Source organism: Notothenia rossii, assembly GCF_949606895.1.
Source record: "Notothenia rossii genome assembly, chromosome: 4".
NCBI lineage: Eukaryota > Metazoa > Chordata > Actinopteri > Perciformes > Nototheniidae > Notothenia > Notothenia rossii.
Window position 1 is genome coordinate 75,141,553 of NC_136902.1, and position 20,481 is coordinate 75,162,033.

A 20,481-nucleotide genomic window follows, 5' to 3' on the forward strand; every position below is an offset into this window, starting at 1 on the left:
TGTCTTGCCCAGGGACACAACGACATGACTGCAGTGGCGTTTGAACCTGTGACCCCCTGATCCAAACACCAACGCACAACCCATTGCGCCACACACCTCCGTATAAACAAATACATTTCCAAAGTAAAGCAACATTTTGGTGCAGAGTGTCTGAATTGGCAATATATTCACAGGGGACCCGCGACCTTTAACCTCAAGCTAACAACTTTCCCCTTAGCAGCCATGGCAACGTTATGCTAATCAAACGCAGTTTTGGACAAAGGCCTGCAGTGATTGGTGTAGATGCATGTGTTATTTTGCTCGATTAGCTTAATTCTCCTATGTTTATTGTCCATAAAGGGGTTTTTTGAGCAGTTTCCTCAACAGAAGCGCTAAAAAACTATTTAGCGAAATGTATTTTATTCTTGAAGAAACCGACAAATGTCTTAGGATTGCAGTTTTTTTTTTTTACATTTGTATTAATTCTGGTCAAAAATATTTAAATTTGCCACCAAAACAGTGTAACAAATGGTATGGATCCAAATGTTCTAAGGACTTATACAGAAATGCTTGGAAATTTGAATAGGCGCCTAACAGAAATACAATGTTTATTATAGATTTATCCCAACAAAAATCTTGACAGAACTAAATACCTAATGCATGTGATGGTTAAATGCCTGCAAACACTGATTAAATTCAAATAAACCATGTATTTAATTATCATATGTGCCATGTAGGATGTTTTATAGTGTTTACACTTAGGAAAGATTTGTATTCTTGTCTGTCACAACCACATGCACCAGGCTCTGCACTCGTGTCTTAATCATGTTTTATTTACTTGATTTTGTGAAGTAAAATACATACAAATTGTCTATTAAGGTATGATCATATCCCTTAATCACACTTCAACCATGTATCACTAAACTTTCTGGGCTATGGATGGCAGCAGAAATTTGACGATTTAAGGTATTTAAAAGATACAGATTTCATGGCAGTTTGGAGTAAAATTCAACAATTTTTCAAATAATTTATTTGTATTTGCTTAACAAACATGTTATAATACAAATGAACATGTACACGTGCAATGGTGTTATTAAGTTGGGAGACTCAAAAAAGAAAGTGATTGGTTGGGAAATAAATATTTCATTGAGTAATTAATTAACAATCCAAAACATGGTTTAAATGGAAGTCGTCACAACATTGTACAATTAATGGTGGATATCTTTTGTTTTGCCAATTACATGCTTTTTGGTATTTTGTTCTGGCCTGAGTAAAATAACAACACATTTAGGGATAAAAATACAGAATAGTAGCCCAAAACTGGAGGCCAGAATGGCAAATATCTCCACAGCCACAGTGAATTTCCCAGGAGAGCTGGCATATGCTGGGATAAAGGTGATCCAGACAGCACAGAATATCAACATACTGAATGTGATAAATTTAGCTTCATTAAAATTATCAGGCAGCTTTCTAGCCAAAAAAGCAAGAACAAAACACAACACAGCTAAGAGCCCTATGTATCCTAACACAGCCCAGAACCCTATAGGTGACCCCAGGGCACACTCAAGAATAATCTTATCCTTATATTGGTTCATATTCTTAAAGGGGAATGGAGGGCTTATTGTCAGCCAAAGTATGCAAATTATAACCTGTATTAGAGTAAAACCCAGAACACTGAGTCTCTGCTGGGAAGGCCCAAACCACTTCATCATATTACTGCCTGGAAGTGTAGCCCTGAATGCCATTAACACCACTATAGTTTTCCCCAGAACACAAGAGATAGAGAGGACAAAGGTGATTCCAAATGCCGTGTGTCGCAGCATGCAGGACCACTGAGAGGGCCGGCCGATGAAGGTCAGAGCACACAGGAAACACAGAGTCAAGGAGAAGAGTAGCAGGAAGCTCAGCTCAGAGTTGTTAGCCCTTACAATGGGAGTTTCCCGGAAGTGAAAAAAAATTGATGCTATAAGAGTTGTAAAAATCGCCCCCATCAAACAAAATAATGTTAAAATGATCCCCATGATCTCTTCAAAAGACAGAAATTCTATTTCCTTCAGGATGCATGTGTCCCCTCTGGTATTTGGCCAATAATCAATGGGACATTTGAAGCACTCCATAGAGTCTGTTTTTGAAAGAGACAAACAATTAGGTCATAATCTGATCATGGAAAGAGAAAAGCACAAATCCTGATACAGTATTTTTCTAGATCAAACCTGTGATGTTGCTGATTTCTCCATCTGCACACGGTATACAGTCATAACAGCAAACAGGTTTTCCTTTCTGAAAGACTTTGCGTTTCCCCGGGTTGCAGCTCTCACTGCACACTGACACAGGCACCTGGCACATGAATATGTGGAGGAATTGTATGTGACTTACAGTGTGTACACTTTTTTATTTTATTGTTGTTTACATGTAATTTGAATTTGGAAACATTATAAATTATGTATCAATCTAGTTATGCTTAGCTTCATTTATTTGGAACATTAAATGTTATGCAGTATTGCATTATGACTAACAATCCAGAAATGTGAGTATAAAATAATATGAATTTGTACCGTGTGACTTCCTCCTTCCCACACTATCTTCATGCCATTCATTATAAATTGACGATCATGGGGCAGAGAGGCATCAAAAACCCCAACTGTGTCAAAATGTATGGTCCCTGAGGTCACATGTTGTAAATTAATGAGCTCATATTTTGCAGGCGAATCTCCATTCTGGTCAAAGGTCACTCTTTCCCCCTGACTTGTTGTAAAGTTTACATTCTGTAAGTAATGTAGCACCTGCAAAGAAAAGAGGGGGCTTTGGGTTATTTCAAATTCCATCTTAGTTTTTTGGGATATAAATAAATTATTTCAAAGGATCAATTAAAGTTTTCTTTCCTCACCTGCCATGGTTGAATGTTTTTAGTATCAGCACAGCTCCCGTTGTAGAAGGGGCCCCTCCCCTCTTCACATGTGACAAGGTTGTGTATAGCATGAGCCACTGCGTAAACTGACTTGTATACATTATAAGTGAATCTAAGCTCTGAAACATCTGTAAAATACGATTCAACATTCTGCAAGCTCTCAAAGCCACTGCATGGCTTTGTGTGTGTGTTTGAAGAGTCATTCAGGGCGCAGTTGAACACATCTTCCCAGAGATCTCTTACAAAATGACTGTCGGGAAACTGTGAGGGATGGATCTGCCTCAGGTGTTCCTCCAGCCCGGGGATCTGAGCTTTGCTCACAACGAAGCCCAGTGAGCCCACAAGGATGCTGCGACCCTCGCTGTCAGTCAGAGAGTGATCTGTGATCCAGGCGTCACTGCCAACCAGCTGCAGTGCTGTAATGTTCTGTCTGTATAACTCAGTCGCCAGCACATTAACTTCTCTGTGGGACATAAATGCCACAATAACCTTAGAGGTGGAGTGCTTCACAGTTTCAACTACTTTGTTTAAGTCATGGAAAGGACCTGTTTGATCAAATGCCTCGTAATACTCAATGCACACCCCCTCTTCTTGTGCAGCTTGTATAAAAGAGGCCATACCGTCGACACCATAGTCATTTTTGTTACTAATTGCCCCCACCCAGGTCCAGCCGAAGTGCTTGACCAGCTTTGCCAGGGCTCTGCTCTGGCGGAGGTCGCTGGGAATAGTTCGGAAAAAGGATGGAAACTCCTCTCTGTTGCTGAGACAAGCACAGGTTGCAAAATGACTGATCTGTTTGAAGGAAAGTTAGACAGAATCGAATAATGTTGATTACAAATGCATCATATAACATTGTCATATAATGAAAAATATTAAGGATCTATATTATAAGACAAGTTAATCGAGAAGCCCTCTAAAATACAGAATTAAATATATTTCCAAAACAACCTCTTAGTCGAATCATATTGATTCAGAAACATCCTCTTATTCTGTGTGTTTTAGAATTATTTATATGCAGACAATAAAAGTAAAATATTTACCACTGGTATCTGGAACCTTCCCATAATCCGAGCAAATCCCACTGTAGGTGCAGAGGCAGAGTGGCCTAGTATAGCCAGAGCAGTGTCAGCCTTTGTACAGTTCCTCTCATCTATGATCTCCCTCTGCCCGTTGGCTAAATCTAGCGCAGACTTAATCATATTTGTCATTCCACAGGAATTGTATATCTTGTAGCCCAGGTTCGGAAGAAAAGCAGGGTTTTGGTTTATTTCCTCAATTGCAAAGATCATAGTCTGGGCAAATTTGAATTCTCTTACATTGATGCTAGAAAAACAAGACATTTATTTAAATTATTTTATTTGCACAAAAATGTATTGAAAAAGAAAACGCGTAAAATAACAAAAGACATACTCACTTCAGGCATTTTGGAGGATCAGGTAAGGTTTGAAAGCTGGGTATGCTGCCTCTGTATCCAGTTTGAAATGTGAAGATGCCACCTAAGACAAAGTCTCCAGCCTTGGACAGCTCGGGGGGTTGTGCCCTCCCCTGCAGCCGGCACACAGGCATCACCCTCCTGGTAAGAAGAACCAGGAACAACAGCTTCAGTAGAGGCATTTCTTCGCTCTGCAGACTGGCCTCAATGCCTTCATGAGACTTTTATATTCAAACCTAAACCTTTTCAATGTGTCAATGCTCTTATTCTAGACAGCTTTAGGGTATGAAGCACATGACACAGAGTAGAGGGCCCCAGGGATTGAAGTCAAGGTTTTGGCGTGTAAAGCAAATCAAAGATAATACAAAATGCAAAATTAAGTATCAATATCTTCTATCCAAGTTTTTCTTTCTGTATCACAAGTCATAGTTCCTGACACAATTATTTGTTTGTCTGTTTCTTAGGCCTTTATCCTTATTTTGGCAAAGTGGCAAGTCATGACTCAAAGTAAAACTGTAACATGTACAGGCATAACAACTTCACAATTTTCACATGTAATGCGAACGATAAAGAAATACTGCATCTGATTCCCATGATGAAAGAAATAAACATGGGACAATAATTCACTTTTACCTGGTCCATACAGTATGTATACTTATTAGTTAGTTAAACTACTAAAGTGTAAGGATTGGCAGGAATACACAAAATATGACCAAATTGGAGAAACTCTGAGTCGTTTGGCGTTGGCCTATAATTTGCATTAACCACGTTTGTGTCCGCTGTACTTCTAACCTGGGGCTGTATCAGAAACTAGAAAACGGTCTGTAAACATGTCCTATCTTCTCGCCGCCAGGACTCACCATGCTGGGTGGACAGATCATACCATTTGTATTGGTTTTCTGTATGTTGGCAGTGGTTGTGCGATCTAACTAACTTGTATTACTTCAGAAATATATGAACTGGTTAGTTGATCATATTTTCACTTTAACACAAAAACAACTTGTTCTCAATTACTACAGGAACATTGTAGGGTGTAATTGTAAGGGAAACATAATATTGAATGGCCCATTCACTTATTATTTAAAAAAAATTCAATTTCAGGAAAACTCAAAATAAAACTTGAATGAATGAAAAGGGATGAAATAGCAAGCCAATTAGTATTAAATTATGTAAAATGCCATAATGCTCCTAATGTGGTTTCAAACAGGCCTGCTGTTAAAATAAACAGGAACTATTGTTTTCTTTAAATCCTGTTATCCTCAGATTTACTTTACACCCTTTATCCTCTGGGGTCAATTTGAACCCAGTAGTTTAAAAATCAAGACAATGATCATATTCCAAATGTTTGTCTCCAAAGTCTCTGATGATTTAGGTATCTTAGTTGACTACCTAAATGACCATTTCAATAAAACACTACTCCAACCTTCCCCCCTACAGACCCCTTTATACATCCAGAATTCCTATTATGTGACTATCGAAAAATATATAAATCACCATTAAATCTTACCGACTGAAATAAAATGTTAAAGTAAGATATTTTTGATTTTGTTAAAGGACAAATAACTAAAGCAGAGGGTAGTTTTGTTTTAAAATGATACATGTGCATGTAATGGTCACCTCAATATCATCCTACACAATCAACACAAATATGTCTAAAATATTGAAAACAAATGATGTTTTATACTACTAAAAGAACCTGGGGTCAAATTGACCCCAAGGAACACCGATGCGTACAAACTGCGTACAGGACATTTAAAAAAGATCTTGATGTTCATTTTATGTTTAACCATTAGTCCTCACTAAATTAGGAAAAGTCATGAAATACTAAGCAAAAAAAAATGATGTGAACCATTTTTTTTAGATTTGTTAAACATTGAATGGGATGAAATTGACCCCAAAGATAACAGGAGAGTTAAAAAAAAAAAAAAAGGATGGAAGGGAAGGATCAAAACAAACCCTTAATTTATTTAACATGTCACATTTACATGTTGTGACACGATTGTCAATCCTTTTAGACCCTATTTTTCAGCTTGAAGCGATATGCCACTTGTTGTTCCTGTTGTTGTGTAAAAGGATGAAGCAATCTGCAATGTTTACCCTCCAGTGTCCATGTCCATGCCGGAGTTTCCCCACTGGAGGCAAGCCGCTGGGTGATAAAGTATTGCTTTAAACAGATGGGGATTCATTTATCTTTCATTGTTGTTCTTCTGTGTTGTTTTTAATTATGTACAAGTGTTACCTTTATTTCTGGTGTATTGCATCATTGTATTTTTGAACTTGAGAGCTTCACGTTTGAAGGGGACACAAATTAATGTAATATCCCTTCATCTCTCCTGCATCCACTGCTGTTTCATTGAACTGTTATTTATTTGATTTAAATATTTGTTAAGAAAACTTTAACCTTCTTGAAAGAAATCAGAGAATAAATATAGTGATGGATGTTATGTGTGCAACTTGAATTTACTGTGAGATCTGAGGATATCAAACATTTGCCACCAAATACAGGAATATGAATAAATACAATTTAAGGTAGTTTGTTTAGTGGTGAGCCGTATTATTTCAAATTGAGTCATGTAATATTTAAAATGTTTAATCCTTAAAATGTAATTTGTTATCTTTTGATTGAGGATCTTACGCATCAAGTTCATAATATTTGTCAGTAGGTAATGGACATTAAACCATAATCTCTCTCCGGGCGCATTATATTTATATACGCATTTATATGCATGTGCTTTTTTAATGATACAATTGTTACTCTTAGAAACAACATCAATGACCTATTGCCTTTGACCGCTATAGTTTTATCAACAGCTCCCGGAAATGTAAGCCCTAATATTACACTAGTAAACTAGAATGCTTTTCAGCCATAAACCTTGAGCAATTTAATTCAATGATTCTTTCTTCTAAACCATCAACGTGTATCTTAGACCCGATTCCAACTAAGCTGTTAAAGGAAGTTTTTCCATTAATTAGCACTTCTTTATTAAATATTATGAATATGTCTTTATTATCAGGCTATGTTCCACAATCATTTAAAGTTGCAGTAATAAAACCTCTTCTTAAAAAGCACAACCTCGATCCAGAGGTTTTAGCCAATTATACACCTATTTCTAATCTCCCATTCCTCTCAAAGATTCTTGAGAAAGCGGTCGCAAAACAGTTGTGTGATTACTTTAAAAAAAAAAGATTTATTTGAAGATTTTCAGTCTGGCTTTAGAACACATCATAGCACAGAGACAGCTCTGGTTAAAGTCAAAAATGACCTTCTAATAGCCTCTGACAAGGAACTTGTCTCTATTCTTGTTTTGCTCGATCTCATTGCTGCATTTGATACTATCGACCAGGATATCCTATTGCAAAGACTAGAGCACTTAGTTGGCATACAGGGAACTGCTTTAGGCTGGTTTCCGTCCTATCTCTCTGAACGCTCTCAGTTTGTACGTGTCAACGTGAATCTTCCATGCAAACCAAAGTTAGCCATGGAGTGCCACAGGGCTCAGTGCTTGGACCTATTTTGTTCACAATATATATGCTTCCACTAGGCAATATTATAAGGAATCATTCTGTACATTTCCATTGTTATGCGGATGATACTCAACTATATTTATCCATCAAGCCTGATTAAACCAATCCCCTAAATAAAATTCAAGACTGCCTCAAGGACTTAAAAACGTGGATGACCTTAAACGTTTTGATGTTAAACACGACCAAAACTGAAGTTATTGTACTCGGCCCAAATAATCTACTAAACAAACTATCTAAAGATATATTAACTATGGATGGATTTGGCCTCCAGTGAGACTGTAAGGAATCTTGGTGTTATATTTGATTAGGATTTATCCTTTAACGCCCACCTAAAATCAATCTCAAGGACCGCCTACTTCCATCTACGCAACTTTGCCAAAATTAGGCATATCTTGCCTCAAAACGATTCAGAGAAACTAGTCCATGCATTTGTTACTTCCAGGCTGGATTATTGTAACTCTTTATTATCAGGGTGTACCAAGAAGTCAGTTAAGTCGCTTCAGCTGATTCAAAATGCTGCAGCGCGTGTACTAACTAGAGTTAGGAAAAGGGACCACATTACTCCTGTTCTGGCTGCCTTACACTGGCTCCCTATAGAACACAGGATAGAATTTAAAATTCTTCTTCTCGCCTACAAAGCCCTTAATGGGCAGGCGCCATCTTACCTTAAAGAACTCATTATACCCTACTGTCCTACTAGGGCATTGCGTTCCAAGAATGCAGGGTTGTTGGTTAGAGTCTCTAAAAGTACAATGGGAGCCAGAGCCTTTTCTTATCAAGCTCCACATTTGTGGAATCAGCTTCAAGTTTGTGTTCGGGCGGCAGACAGCCTATCCGTTTTTAAGAGTATGCTTAAGACATTCCTTTTTGATAAAGCTTATAGTGATAAAATAAAACAATCTAATAAGAGTGCATTGACGTAGATACCAGTGGTGGCTGGTGGAAATTATTTTAGGTGGGGCTATTGTAATGGTGAATAAACCACAAAGGGAACATTTTGAGAAATTACCCCTTAAATTAAATTGGCTACACTATTTCATCGTTGCTGTTGTATGATTGGTGTTTAACTACGGTATTTAGAGTCTACAGCACCTCCGCTTTTAGGGTTGACGTAGACCCAAACGTCGCCCGGCTGTCCCCCGGTGTTGTTGCGGGAGCTGCTGCACTAGTTAACGCTGCACTAGCTAACACTACATTAGCAAAACAAACGCTTATTTATTTTGCAAATGGTGCGGCGGGCTTCAAACACATTCCCTCCACTGGTTTCAACCAAGCACTAAATTAGATATTTTCCAACCAAATACGTTTGAACTGACACTTCCCCATATTAATTTGTAAGTAGATTCGAAGATACATGAGTTTCTGACTGCCGCAAGCTGAAGCTTGGTTGCTAGGTTACTAGCTGGGTGTTCTCCAATAAGGGGCCGGGGGAAACAAAGTTAGTGATTACTGGTTCCATGTTGATTTAATTCAATACAAATTGTTGTGGGGAACTGAAAGGCTCTTACCGTACTGGTTACTTTGCAGCCTGGACATTTCCCCCAAAACACATTTAGACGCTATCGCAACACAGAGGTACCTTTCAAATCCGATCATTTTGAAGACCTTCTAAATCATATTTAAGACCTTTCTTATTTTTTTGGTCATATTTAAGACCTTTTTAAGGCCTTACATTCAGATTATCAAATGTAAGACTTTTTAAGACCCCGCGGGAACCCTGAGGAGACTAAATACGAACATTATATGCAGACACAGACGTGGTTCAGAAACACAGAAATATTAAAAAACAGACCATTAAGGCAAAACATCTAGTTTGATGGATGCTGTCAAAACTCAACTACAATAATGTGTGTGTGTGTGTGTGTGTGTGTGTGTGTGTGTGTGTGTGTGTGTGTGTGTGTGTGTGTGTGTGTGTGTGTGTGTGTGTGTGTGTGTGTGTGTCTGTGTGTGTGTGTGTGTGTGTGTGTGTGTGTGTGTGTGTGTGTGTGTTTATTTAGCACGGGCACATAGTATCAGTCCCCGGCTGTTTGAAGAGCAAGCATGGGAAACAAAAGACAATGTTTACCTCTTTGCATCCAGCTAGTCACACACACAGTTACAATCACACTCCCTGTAATTGACATAATTAATAGATAGTTTAGCTTCTCACCATAATTTGCTGTGGCCCACTGATGTTAACGATCGTAACTGAAAGGCTGCGTGTCAAACGTAAACATTCAGCCACACGTGACTCGCAAACTCTCGCGAGAGTTTTACACAATTCGGATCCTTTCGAGCCATAACCCCGCACCGGGCGCTGACATTGGCGCCCGGTGATCATAAGATTTGACGACGCTGATTGGCGGAAATTATGTTTCAGAGCCATAGCTTACAGATAGCAACAGTCAGCTGCTAGTGGCTGCTGCTGCACTGGTTGAGGGCTCCTCTCTTAGCGCCCATTTTAAACGAGATTTTAAACGAGATTTTATTGTAGATTATACATTTTACTGATACCAATTATATAATATTTACCTTGTTCATTAAAAATTAAAATTTAAAAAATATATTAAAAAATATATATATTTTAAAAAATATATATATTTTTAAATTTTAATTTTTTTAATTGTAATTTGTAATGTGGGAAGAGGTGGGGCGGCGCCCCTAGCACCCCTATGGGCCGGCTGCCACTGGTAGATACGTTGTGCCTCTTCACCTTTACATTTTAGTTCTTACTCTTTCACTTAAATCCTAAAAACTTAGATCTTATATTTAAAACTGTATACAAAACCTTTCCCCTCTCTGACCTCTCGAGGTTCTATTAGAGGGTAACAGGTTGCAGAAAAGGCCTAGCCCGGCCCGGGAGTGTGGAACGTAGCCACAGACCTACTCCTTACCTCTAACCAATTCAGGTTCCAGTGGGGACCTCTCTCCCTTCGTGTGCCTCTCCACCTCTGTTTCCTACTTCTTACTTGCTACCCTTTTCCCTCAACCTATCCTAAGGGAGTGCATTTGTAGACATGTTAGTTTAGCTGCTATAGGCTTGGACTGTTGGGGGGGGCACCTTACTCTGTCTTTCTGTCTGTTTGTACCTGTGTACTGTCATGTTCCGATTAACCCAGCTTCCCCCAAATCTCTTTTTTGTGTCCATATATACGCCGGGATCCTGAGTCGAGGCTAATCCTGTTGCTGTGGTCGTGTGTCCTGGATCCTCTATCCTGAGTACTGGATCTGAGTCCTGGAGTTCGAGTCGTGACTGAACCTATCTCTGCGGTCCTGTCAGACTCTCACCATACTACTTCCCTGATGGCTCCCACAAGATTGCCGACATCCTCGTGGATTCATCTTCTTATTATAGACACATGCATTTCCAAACACTTGGTCTACCTATGTTGTAAATGTATTATCTTTTCAATTTACACACGGCATCTATTGCACGTCTGTCCGTCCTGGGAGAGGGATCCCTCCTCTGTTGCTCTCCCTGAGGTTTCTCCCATTTTTCCCTTTAAACTGTGGGGTTTTCGCCGGAAGTTTTTCCTTGTACGATGTGAGGGTCAAAGGACAGAGGGTGTCGGATTGTCATACTGATATTCTGTACAAACTGCGAAGTCCACTTAGACAAATGTAACATTTGTTATATTGGGCAATATAAATAAACATTGATTGATTGATTGATTGATATTTCAATGATTAATGGCATCATTTGTATCATACCTATCACAAACTTAAATTAAAAGTCAAGCTTTGTTATCATGAATACACTATGACTAAATAAAAACATTTGTATAAATCTGTAATTGTTATTATTGAATGAATGTGTAAAAACAATACGCGTGTACAAAATCGTATTTGATTAAATATGTATTAATATAAATAAATAGTACATTGTATTAGGAAAACACTATGATACAAAAAGAAGAAGCACATTTTTCCTTTTAGTTGTTTGAGATAAAAACGACATTACAACGGATTTGGGCAATGGTTAATAACGTACATCATTACGAGCTGTCCTTGCCATTAGCTGTTTTTTAGTGTTCTGCTCAGGCCTGAACAAAATGATGTAACATTTTGGCATACAAATGCAAAACAGCATTCCATAACTGGAGGCCAGAATAGCAAATATCTCCACGGCCACAGTGAACTTCTCAGGAGAGCTGGCATATGCTGGGATAAAGGTGATCCAGACCGCACAGAATATCAACATGCTGAATGTGACAAATTTAGCTTCATTAAAATGATCAGGCAGCTTTCTAGCCAAAAAAGCAAGAACAAAACACAACACAGCTAAGAGCCATATGTATCCTATCACAGCCCAGAACCCTACAGGTTATCCCAGGGCACACTCAAGAATAATCTTATCCTTATCATGTTTCATATTTTTAAAGGGGAATGGAGGGTTGATTGTCAGCCAAAGTATGCAAATTATAACCTGTATTAGAGTGAAACTCAGAACACTGAGTCTCTGCTGGGCAGGCCCAAACCACTTCATCATATTAATGCCTGGAAGTGAAGCCCTGAAGGCCATTGCACCACTTTTGTTTTCCCCAGAACACAAGAGATATATTCAAATTTCTTTATTAGGATAAACCCAGATACATAGAACAAAGGTGATGCCGAACGCTGTGTGTCGCAGCATGCAGGGCCACTGAGAGGGCCGGCCGATGAAGGTCAGAGAACACAGGAAACACAGAGTCAAGGAGAAGAGCAGCAGGGAGCTCAGCTCAGAGTTGTTGGTTTATTTGTGGCAGTAGAAGACTAGTGTTGTGATCATAGTTAGAAAAACTCCCAGCAAGGAAAATAAAACTAACAATGATCCCAGGATTTCATCATATGCTAAACATTCTATTTATTCTAGTATGCAAGCATCTCCCTGCTTGTTGGACCAGTGGTGGGCATTTCATACAGTGTATTGAATCTGCAAAACAAAAAAGGACAAAGAGGAACGAAGTGTGAAATTGATGTCAGGGTTTCAGAGGCACAAAATGGGTTTTTTATATTATTTAAAATCCCATTTAGTCATGAAATACTGATATATTTTGTATTCACCTGTTGTTTTACTGATCTCTCCTGCTGGACAGTGAATGCAATTATAACAACAGACTGGCTTTCCTTTTTGGAGGACCTTACGAGTTCCAGGACGACAACTCTCACTGCAGACTAACACAGGAACCTCCTACACACATAAACACAATTTGTCAACACAATTTTGTTGAAATCTTAAACATACCTGGCAAGGTTTTTCAGTAAATCAGTGAGTTAGTAAACAGGAGCATCTGCTCTACCTTGGTCTGTGCATTTCCCCATACAACTGGGATTTTTTTCTTGATAAACTGATGACTTTCTGGAAGAGAAGCATCATAATTGCCAACTATTATTCCTTCCATGGTTCCCTTGCTTGTCATTTGTAAGTTAACAAGTTCATATTGTGCTGGAGAGTCTCCATTACTGTCAAAATAAACGTGTTCCCCTTCCTCGGTGGTGAAATTCACAGTGTTCAAATATTGCAAGACCTATTAAAGAAATTGTGCGGAGATTAAATGGCAAATTATATCCAAAGGAGTATTCCTCACCTGCCATGGTTGAATGCATTTGGTATTAGCACAGGTCCCATTAAAAAAGGCCCTTTACCCTCCTCAGATTTAATCAGGTTGTCAAGAGCATGAGCCACTGCATAAACTGATTTGTATACATAATAAGTGAATCGAAGCTCAGAAGCATCTGTAAATTAAAGCTGCGGTCACAGAAGTGCGCGCAGTGATGAGCGGGCCCTCGCGTCCGTGCGCCTGTCAGGGAGGGCAGCCGGTCGTCTCGGCTCCAAAATGAGCCGTTTGTGATTTCTATCATTTTCGCGTCCCAGACTCCCAGGTCCTCCGGCAGCGACCCGGAAATGGATGTTGGCGTGCCGTCTCGAAGGAAAACAAATTACTCTAAAGGCTCGTCGAGGATCGATTATCGAGGAGGAGCCGTAACCGAGGATACCCTGATTTAGAGGAGGGAGGAGTCTCTTTGGAGGAGCTATAACCGAGGGTACAAAGACGTGGAGGAGAGAGGAGAGAGGAGTATCTCTGGAGGAGCTATAACCGAGGGTACACTGAAGTATTCTCCGGAGACAATTTCAGCCAACAGTGATGTTTAAAAGAGGCGTGACGCATGGCTGGACTTATGTCAACGAAGCACAGCTCTGCAAACTGTTCCCGTTGTGATTATAAGTTATTTAAGATGATCAAATGTGCATCAGACTTTCTGCCCTTTACCGTTTGTTTACTCACTAATCACATCTCCCCTGGATGTTAGGCTATCTATTATACAACTGCTTCCATTGTGACGCAATGTTTACAGTGAGAACAGCTGCTGAGGTCAGTGCAGAAAGCAGAACAGTGTGTATAATATATATCGCTCAATAATATGTGTAACATGCCTACATTTCACACTTTATTTGTAGGCTTTAGAAGGTATCTACAAATAAACAGTAGGGTTAGGGTTAGGGTTAGGGAGCGTATAGGTGTCTACATTTTGCCTACATTTCACACTTTATTTGTAGGCTTTAGGAGGTATCTACAAATAAACAGTAGGGTTAGGGTTAGGGAGTGTATAGGTGTCTGTTGCAATGAATATGCCGCCAGCAAAGGGCATTGTTTGACTAACAGAAGTTGAGTGTGTGTGTGTGTGTGTGTGTGTGTGTGTGTGTGTGTGTGTGTGTGTGTGTGTGTGTGTGTGTGTGTGTGTGTGTGTGTGTGTGTGTGTGTGTGTGTGTGTGTGTGTGTGTGTGTGTGTGTGTGTGTGTGTGTGTGTGTGTGTGTGTGTGTGTGAGTTGATGTGCCAGGCAGACAGGCAGGTCTGATTAGCTTATCTGACATATAATTGGTAAAAAAATGTACATTCTCCGTTAGCCTACGAGCTCCCCGTTTGAGCGAAGGACTATTTCTTCTCAATGTAGCATGACATTGGATATACGCTTGACTTGTCCTGGATTGGAATTTTTCCCAACATTTTCCTAGAAGGAGTTTGCAAAAATGTGCTTAAAATACATGAAAAACGCACATATTTGGAAATTGCAGAGTTTTTGGGGGGTGGGGCTAATGGAAGGCAATTTGAAATATGTCCAGATTCATAAGAGAAATGTGTATACAGCGTTTTGTGAATATTGGATAAACTATATGCGAGTAGTTTGGATTAATTTGGAGTAATATGTGGCATGTAAATCGTCAAAAATGGAACATTCTTCGTTAGCTTATGAGCTACTCGTTGGAGCGATCAACTATTCCTTCACAATTTAGCATCACATTAGATATGGGCTGAACTTGTGCTGTATAGGAATTTTTTCGGTCATTTCCCAAGGAGGAGTTTGCGAAAATGTGCTTAAAATGCATGAAAAATGCACATTTTTCAAAATGGCCGACTTTCTCGGGAGCGGGGCTAATGGAAAGCAATTTGAAATATGTGTGCAATCATAATAGCAATGTGTATACAGTGTTTCGTGAATATCTGAAAAACTGTATGCGAGTAGTTTGGAGTAATTTGCGACATGTAAATTGTCAAAAATGGTGTATTCGCTTTTAGCTTACGACCTCCACAATTGAGCTATCAAAAATGTTCATCGTAATTTAGCATCATATTGGATAGGGGCCGAACTTATCCTGGATTGGAATTTTTCCGATCATTCCCCTAGGAGGAATTCGCAAACATTTCCTTAAAATGAATAAAAAACGCACATTTTTCAAAATGGCCAACTTTCTGGGGGTGGGGCTAATAAAAGCAAATTGTAAATGTGTCCGCAATCATAAGAGAAATTTGTAAACAGCTTTTCGTGAATATCGGAAAAACTATATGCGAGTAGTTTGGAGTAATTTGGAGTAATTTGTGACATGTAAATCGTAAAAAATTGAAAATTCTTTGTTCGCTTACGAGCTCATCGTTTGAGCGATTGACTATTCCTTCGCAACTTAGTATCACATTGGATATGGGCTGAACTTGTCCTGGAGTGGATTTTTTCCGATCATTCCCCTAGGAGGAGTTTGCAGAAATGTCCGACTTTCTGGAGGGCGGGGCTAATAAAAGCAAATGTGAAATATGTTGCAATCATAAGAGCAATGTGTATACAGCGTTTCGTGAATATCAGAAAAACTATATGCGAGTAGTTTGGGGTAATTTACAACATGTAAATCGTCAAAAATGGTGTATTCGCTGTTAGCTTAAGACCTCCATTATGGAGCTATCAAAAATGTTCTTCATAATTTAGCATCATATTGGATAGGGGCTGAACTTGTGCTGAATTGGAATTTTTCCGATCATTCCCCAAGAAGGAGTTCGCAAGAATGTCCTTAAAACGCATGAAAAATTCACATTTTTCAAAATGGCCGACATCTTGGGGGGCGGGGCTAACCCGCATAAGTGTGCAACATTTCAGGTCATTTGGACTTACGGTGCAACTTCGTAAATCTTTCACAAAATGGGAAAGGCCATAGGTGGCGCAAGCCAGTATTTTGCACAATTTGAACCCATTGACTCCAGAATGCTGCTATTTTTACCGGTCCTGGTGTCCGTGCAAAATTATAGAACTTTTTGAGCGTCCTAAAGCCCTCAAAAACGAGAATGATGGCGTGGAATAATAATAATACCATCAATAACAATAGGTTCCTCGCACTTTGTGCTAGGACGCCATTGGGTCCTAGCGCTCCGTGCTCGGGCCCTAAATATGATTCAACATTCAGCAAGCTCTCAAAGCCACTGCATGGCTTTATTTCTGAGTCATTCAGGGCGCAGTTGAACACATCCTCCCAGAAATCTCTTAAAAACTGTCTGTTTGGAAACTGTGAGGGATGGATCTGCCTCAGGTATTCCTCCAGCCCCGGGATCTGAGCTTTGCTCACAACGAAGCCCAGTGAGCCCACAAGGATGCTGCGACCCTCGCTGTCAGTGAGAGAGTGATCTGTGATCCAGGGTTCACTGCCAACCAGCTGCATTCCTTTAATGTTCTGTTTGTAAAACTCAGTCGCCAGCAACTTAATTTCTCTGTGAGACATAAAAGCCATTATCACTTTGGAAGTGGCATGCGTAATGATCTCTATTATATTCTGTAGGCTATCAGGTGGACCCGACTAGAAAATGCTTCAGAATACTCAATGCACACTCCATATTCTTTTGCAGCTTTGATAAATAAAGCCATGCCATTCAGGCCATATCTATTATCAACAGCAAGAGCACCAATCCAGGTCCATCCAAAGTGATGGACCAGCTTTGCCAGTGCTCTGCTCTGGTATCGTCACTTGGAATTGTTCTGAAAAACATGGGATCTCTTTTCTTCTGCTCAAACAGCCACAGGTTGCATAATGGCTGATCTGCAGTAAAATAGACAAACATAAGAAGCGTCTAAATGACCCCTGAGCGAAAAAATGCAAACGCACTTTGCACAGAACTCAAGGTAAATATACCCTTATTACTTATCGTAACTGCACATACAAGATATCCAATTAAAGCTGAGATTCAACAGATTATATAGGTATTAGTATCATCACCGAGCGATCAGAAATCGCGACAGGGGAAGCAAACATAGACATCGCAACACGTAGCATTACCGAGCAAACAAGGGAGATCGTCTCACGTGTTCGATCTGAATTTACTTCAAAATAAAAGCATCTATATTGATTCTGACACTTCTAAATCCAACTCACAGATGTAACCTTGCTTTGAGAAAAAATATTATTAATTTACCCCTTTTATAATTGAAGATATGGTCATTTGTTCTGGGAATGTCATTTTCGAGCCAGAGACCTGTAAAAACAGGCTCAGGGCTTAACAGGTTAAAGGTACACACAATGTTAAAAAACACTTCAGAACAACTTTAATTGCCTTTATTTTACATACCACAGGTATGTGAAACCTTCCAACAACTTTTGCAAATGCAATAGTTGGTACTGATCCTGAATGTCCAAAGATAGCTTTCACCGTTTCAGCTCTGGTGCAGTTGTTGTCCCTGACTTCTTTCTTAAGTCCACTCACCAGTGCCAGTGCAGCTCTCAGTATGTCCATAGTTCCACAGTTATTATAGATACTGTAGCCAAGTTTAACATTAGGGAGGATGTCAGGATATGTGTTGATCTCATTGATAGCAAAAATCAATGCTTGAGCAAATTTGAATTCTCTCAAATTGAAGCTAGGGTGTTGTGAAAGATAGAACAAAATAATACATTTGTGTTGAGTCTCAAATACAGTACAATGAACATACAACATTGAAAATATGCCTAACAATACTTACTTTGTACATTTCCGTACTCCTGGAATTGTCTGAAATGTGTTAATTACGTAATCCTGCCTTGTGCGAAAGGACAAAATGCCTCCAATAACAAGGTCACCTTCTTGGAACAGTTCAGGCGGTTGTGCTGAGCCTTGCAGTCAGAACACAGGGTCCCCCTTCCCCATTAGCAGAACCAAAAGGAGCGGCCTCAGTAAGGACATGTCGGTGCTCTTCAGGTCACGCCAATCTGCTTGAGAGCTCATGACACCCCTTTATAAACCATCAAGAACAAGAAGGGAATTGTCCTGCTTGAAAATAAGTCTCAGGAGACGAGAGGATATTTAAGTTTAGTCAAATGTTTTATGCGAGACAATGTTGATTTTATTATTTGAATAACAATTTCCGGCAATTAATCTGAAATCACATAGGAGATTGGTATTTTGGGTCTGCATATAATTGTATTATTTTTGTATTTGCATATATACATATTTATGTAAGCCCACATCCGCCACTTGAAAAAATTAAATCCCTGTGAAAAGTCATAATTATGAGATAAAAAAATCGGAATTATGAGATAAAAAGTCATAATAATGAGATAAAAAGTCATAATTATGAGATAAGAAAGTCGAAATAATGAGATAAAAAGTCATAATGATGAGACAAAAAAGTCGAAATTATGAGATAAAAAGTCATAATTATGAGATACGAAAGTCGAAATAATGAGATAAAAAGTCATAATTATGAGATAAAAAGACATTATGAGATACTTTGTAACAACAGACAACTATTGCGGTAAGCATGTTGTAACTTCCGGTTGTTGTTGTTGTCATCTCCGGGTATCCCGTGTGCCTGTTCTGTTGCTGATAGCTTATTATCTTAAACTTAATCGATCGTTTTAAAACTCTTGATCACGGCAACTGCCTGACGTTGTAATCACCCGTTACTACAGCTTAAGCACTCACAACTCTCCTTCTCTTAGCGACTGTAACTCCACATTTGCCTAGACTCTTTTCGGGTTTGCTAACGGTAGCTACTTTAGCTTGATAGCTAGCCATGGCTCTTTCCCCACCCTCCGGTGCTATTTCCTGCTCTAACTGTCTCATGTTTGGTTACTTCCCTACCTCCTTTACTGGTACCAATACATGTGTTAAATGTAGTATAGTTGTTAGGTTGGAGGCGGGAATCATAGCCATAGAAGCCCGGCTCCGCATCTTAGAAAGTAACTCAGCTAAAGTAAAGCCCATGTTAGTCGGTGCGGACCGGCAAAAGGTAGCTCCTCTTAGCCGTCCCCCGGCAACTCCCGAGCAGCAGGGAGATTGGGTGACTGTTCAGAAGGGGCATAACGCGAAACCCGCAGGTCCCCACCAACCCGTTCACGTATCTAACAGATATTCCCCACTCAGCGAGACACCCGCTGAGAAGCCAACTCTGATTATTGGTAGCTCTATTAGGCTATGAGACATGTGAATTTAGAGACCGAAGCCTCCACAGTCACATGCATTCTGGGTGACAGAGCGGGCGACGTTGAGGCGCATCTCAAACTACTGGCTAAAAATAAACGTGAATACAGTTGGATTGTTATTCACGTCGGTGGTAATGATGTTCGTTTACGCCAATCAGAATGCACCAAAGTTAATGTGGCGTCGGTGTGTAGTTATGCTAAAACAATGTCGGACACCGTAATCTTCTCTGGTCCCCTCCCCAATCTGATCAATGATGACATGTATAGCCGAACGTCATCATTTCAGCGCTGGTTGTCTTGGTGATGCCCAGCAAACAATGTGGGCTTCGTAAATAATTGGACAGCCTTCCGGGGAAAACCTGGTCTGATTAAGAGAGACGGCATTCATCCTACTTTGGAAGGTGCAAATCTCATTTCGGCAAACATTTCAGGGCTTTGTGGACTTAATCCATGACAAACTGGAGTTGAGACCAGGAGGCGGAGTCGCAGTCTTACACGCTTCTCTGCGCTCTCTCCTAGGCAGTCATCCATAAGAATCCCGAACCCAATAAAATACCCAATATTAACGGTGTGTGTGTCTGCCCAAGGACAATTTAAGGTAAAACCTAATAGAGGTGTCATACATAATAACTAGGGCCGGGACTTTAACGCGTTAAAAAAATTAACGCATTTTAATCGCACTTATTTTTGCCCTGCGGAACGTTTCTCACTGGATGAGTTTCAGACGTACCGATTATACTGGAGCACCAACTAACGTTCATGACTTCAGACAACAACAAACCACAGTGAACAATAGTCAAACATGAACGAAGAAGCTGATGAGACCGCTTTGGTTGGCCCCGTGGATCGCCGGAGCTGTTAGATTAACATTAACATGCTTATTGTAGTTGTAAGTGCACTGCCTTGCGACCTGTAGCACCGTCCTTGATGGAGCATATGTGTGGACTGGACCTGCACTTTACAGG

The 20,481-nt window shown here is 39.7% G+C and overlaps 1 protein-coding gene and 1 pseudogene across 2 annotated transcripts; both read right to left on the reverse strand.

The window, feature by feature from the left end:
• Positions 1 to 894: 894 nt before the first annotated feature.
• Positions 895 to 11,555, reverse strand: LOC307037457 (extracellular calcium-sensing receptor-like). The gene is made up of 7 exons (XM_079678341.1): positions 9,994 to 11,555; positions 4,302 to 4,460; positions 3,928 to 4,210; positions 2,867 to 3,679; positions 2,535 to 2,762; positions 2,193 to 2,316; positions 895 to 2,101 (listed from the first exon to the last, which is right to left on the reverse strand). Exons 2-7 carry the CDS (start codon positions 4,451 to 4,453, stop codon positions 1,188 to 1,190), a joined length of 2,514 nt encoding a protein of 837 aa, XP_079534467.1. The 5' UTR covers positions 4,454 to 4,460; positions 9,994 to 11,555; the 3' UTR covers positions 895 to 1,187.
• Positions 11,556 to 11,802: 247 nt separating this feature from the next.
• Positions 11,803 to 18,084, reverse strand: LOC307034922 (extracellular calcium-sensing receptor-like; annotated as a pseudogene). The gene is made up of 7 exons: positions 18,076 to 18,084; positions 17,685 to 17,918; positions 16,465 to 17,158; positions 13,391 to 13,538; positions 13,103 to 13,330; positions 12,867 to 12,993; positions 11,803 to 12,735 (listed from the first exon to the last, which is right to left on the reverse strand). The product of its transcript is annotated as an extracellular calcium-sensing receptor-like (transcript).
• Positions 18,085 to 20,481: the final 2,397 nt, after the last annotated feature.

Coding starts and splice junctions, on each gene's coding strand:
- LOC307037457 (XM_079678341.1), bottom strand. CDS start 4,453: ATGCCTGTGTGCCGGCTGCAGGGGAGGGCACAACCCCCCGAGCTGTCC. Junction 4,211..4,301: donor GATCCTCCAAAATGCCTGAA/GTGAGTATGTCT, acceptor TTGTTTTTCTAG/CATCAATGTAAGAGAATTCA. Junction 3,680..3,927: donor GAAGGTTCCAGATACCAGTG/GTAAATATTTTA, acceptor TCCTTCAAACAG/ATCAGTCATTTTGCAACCTG.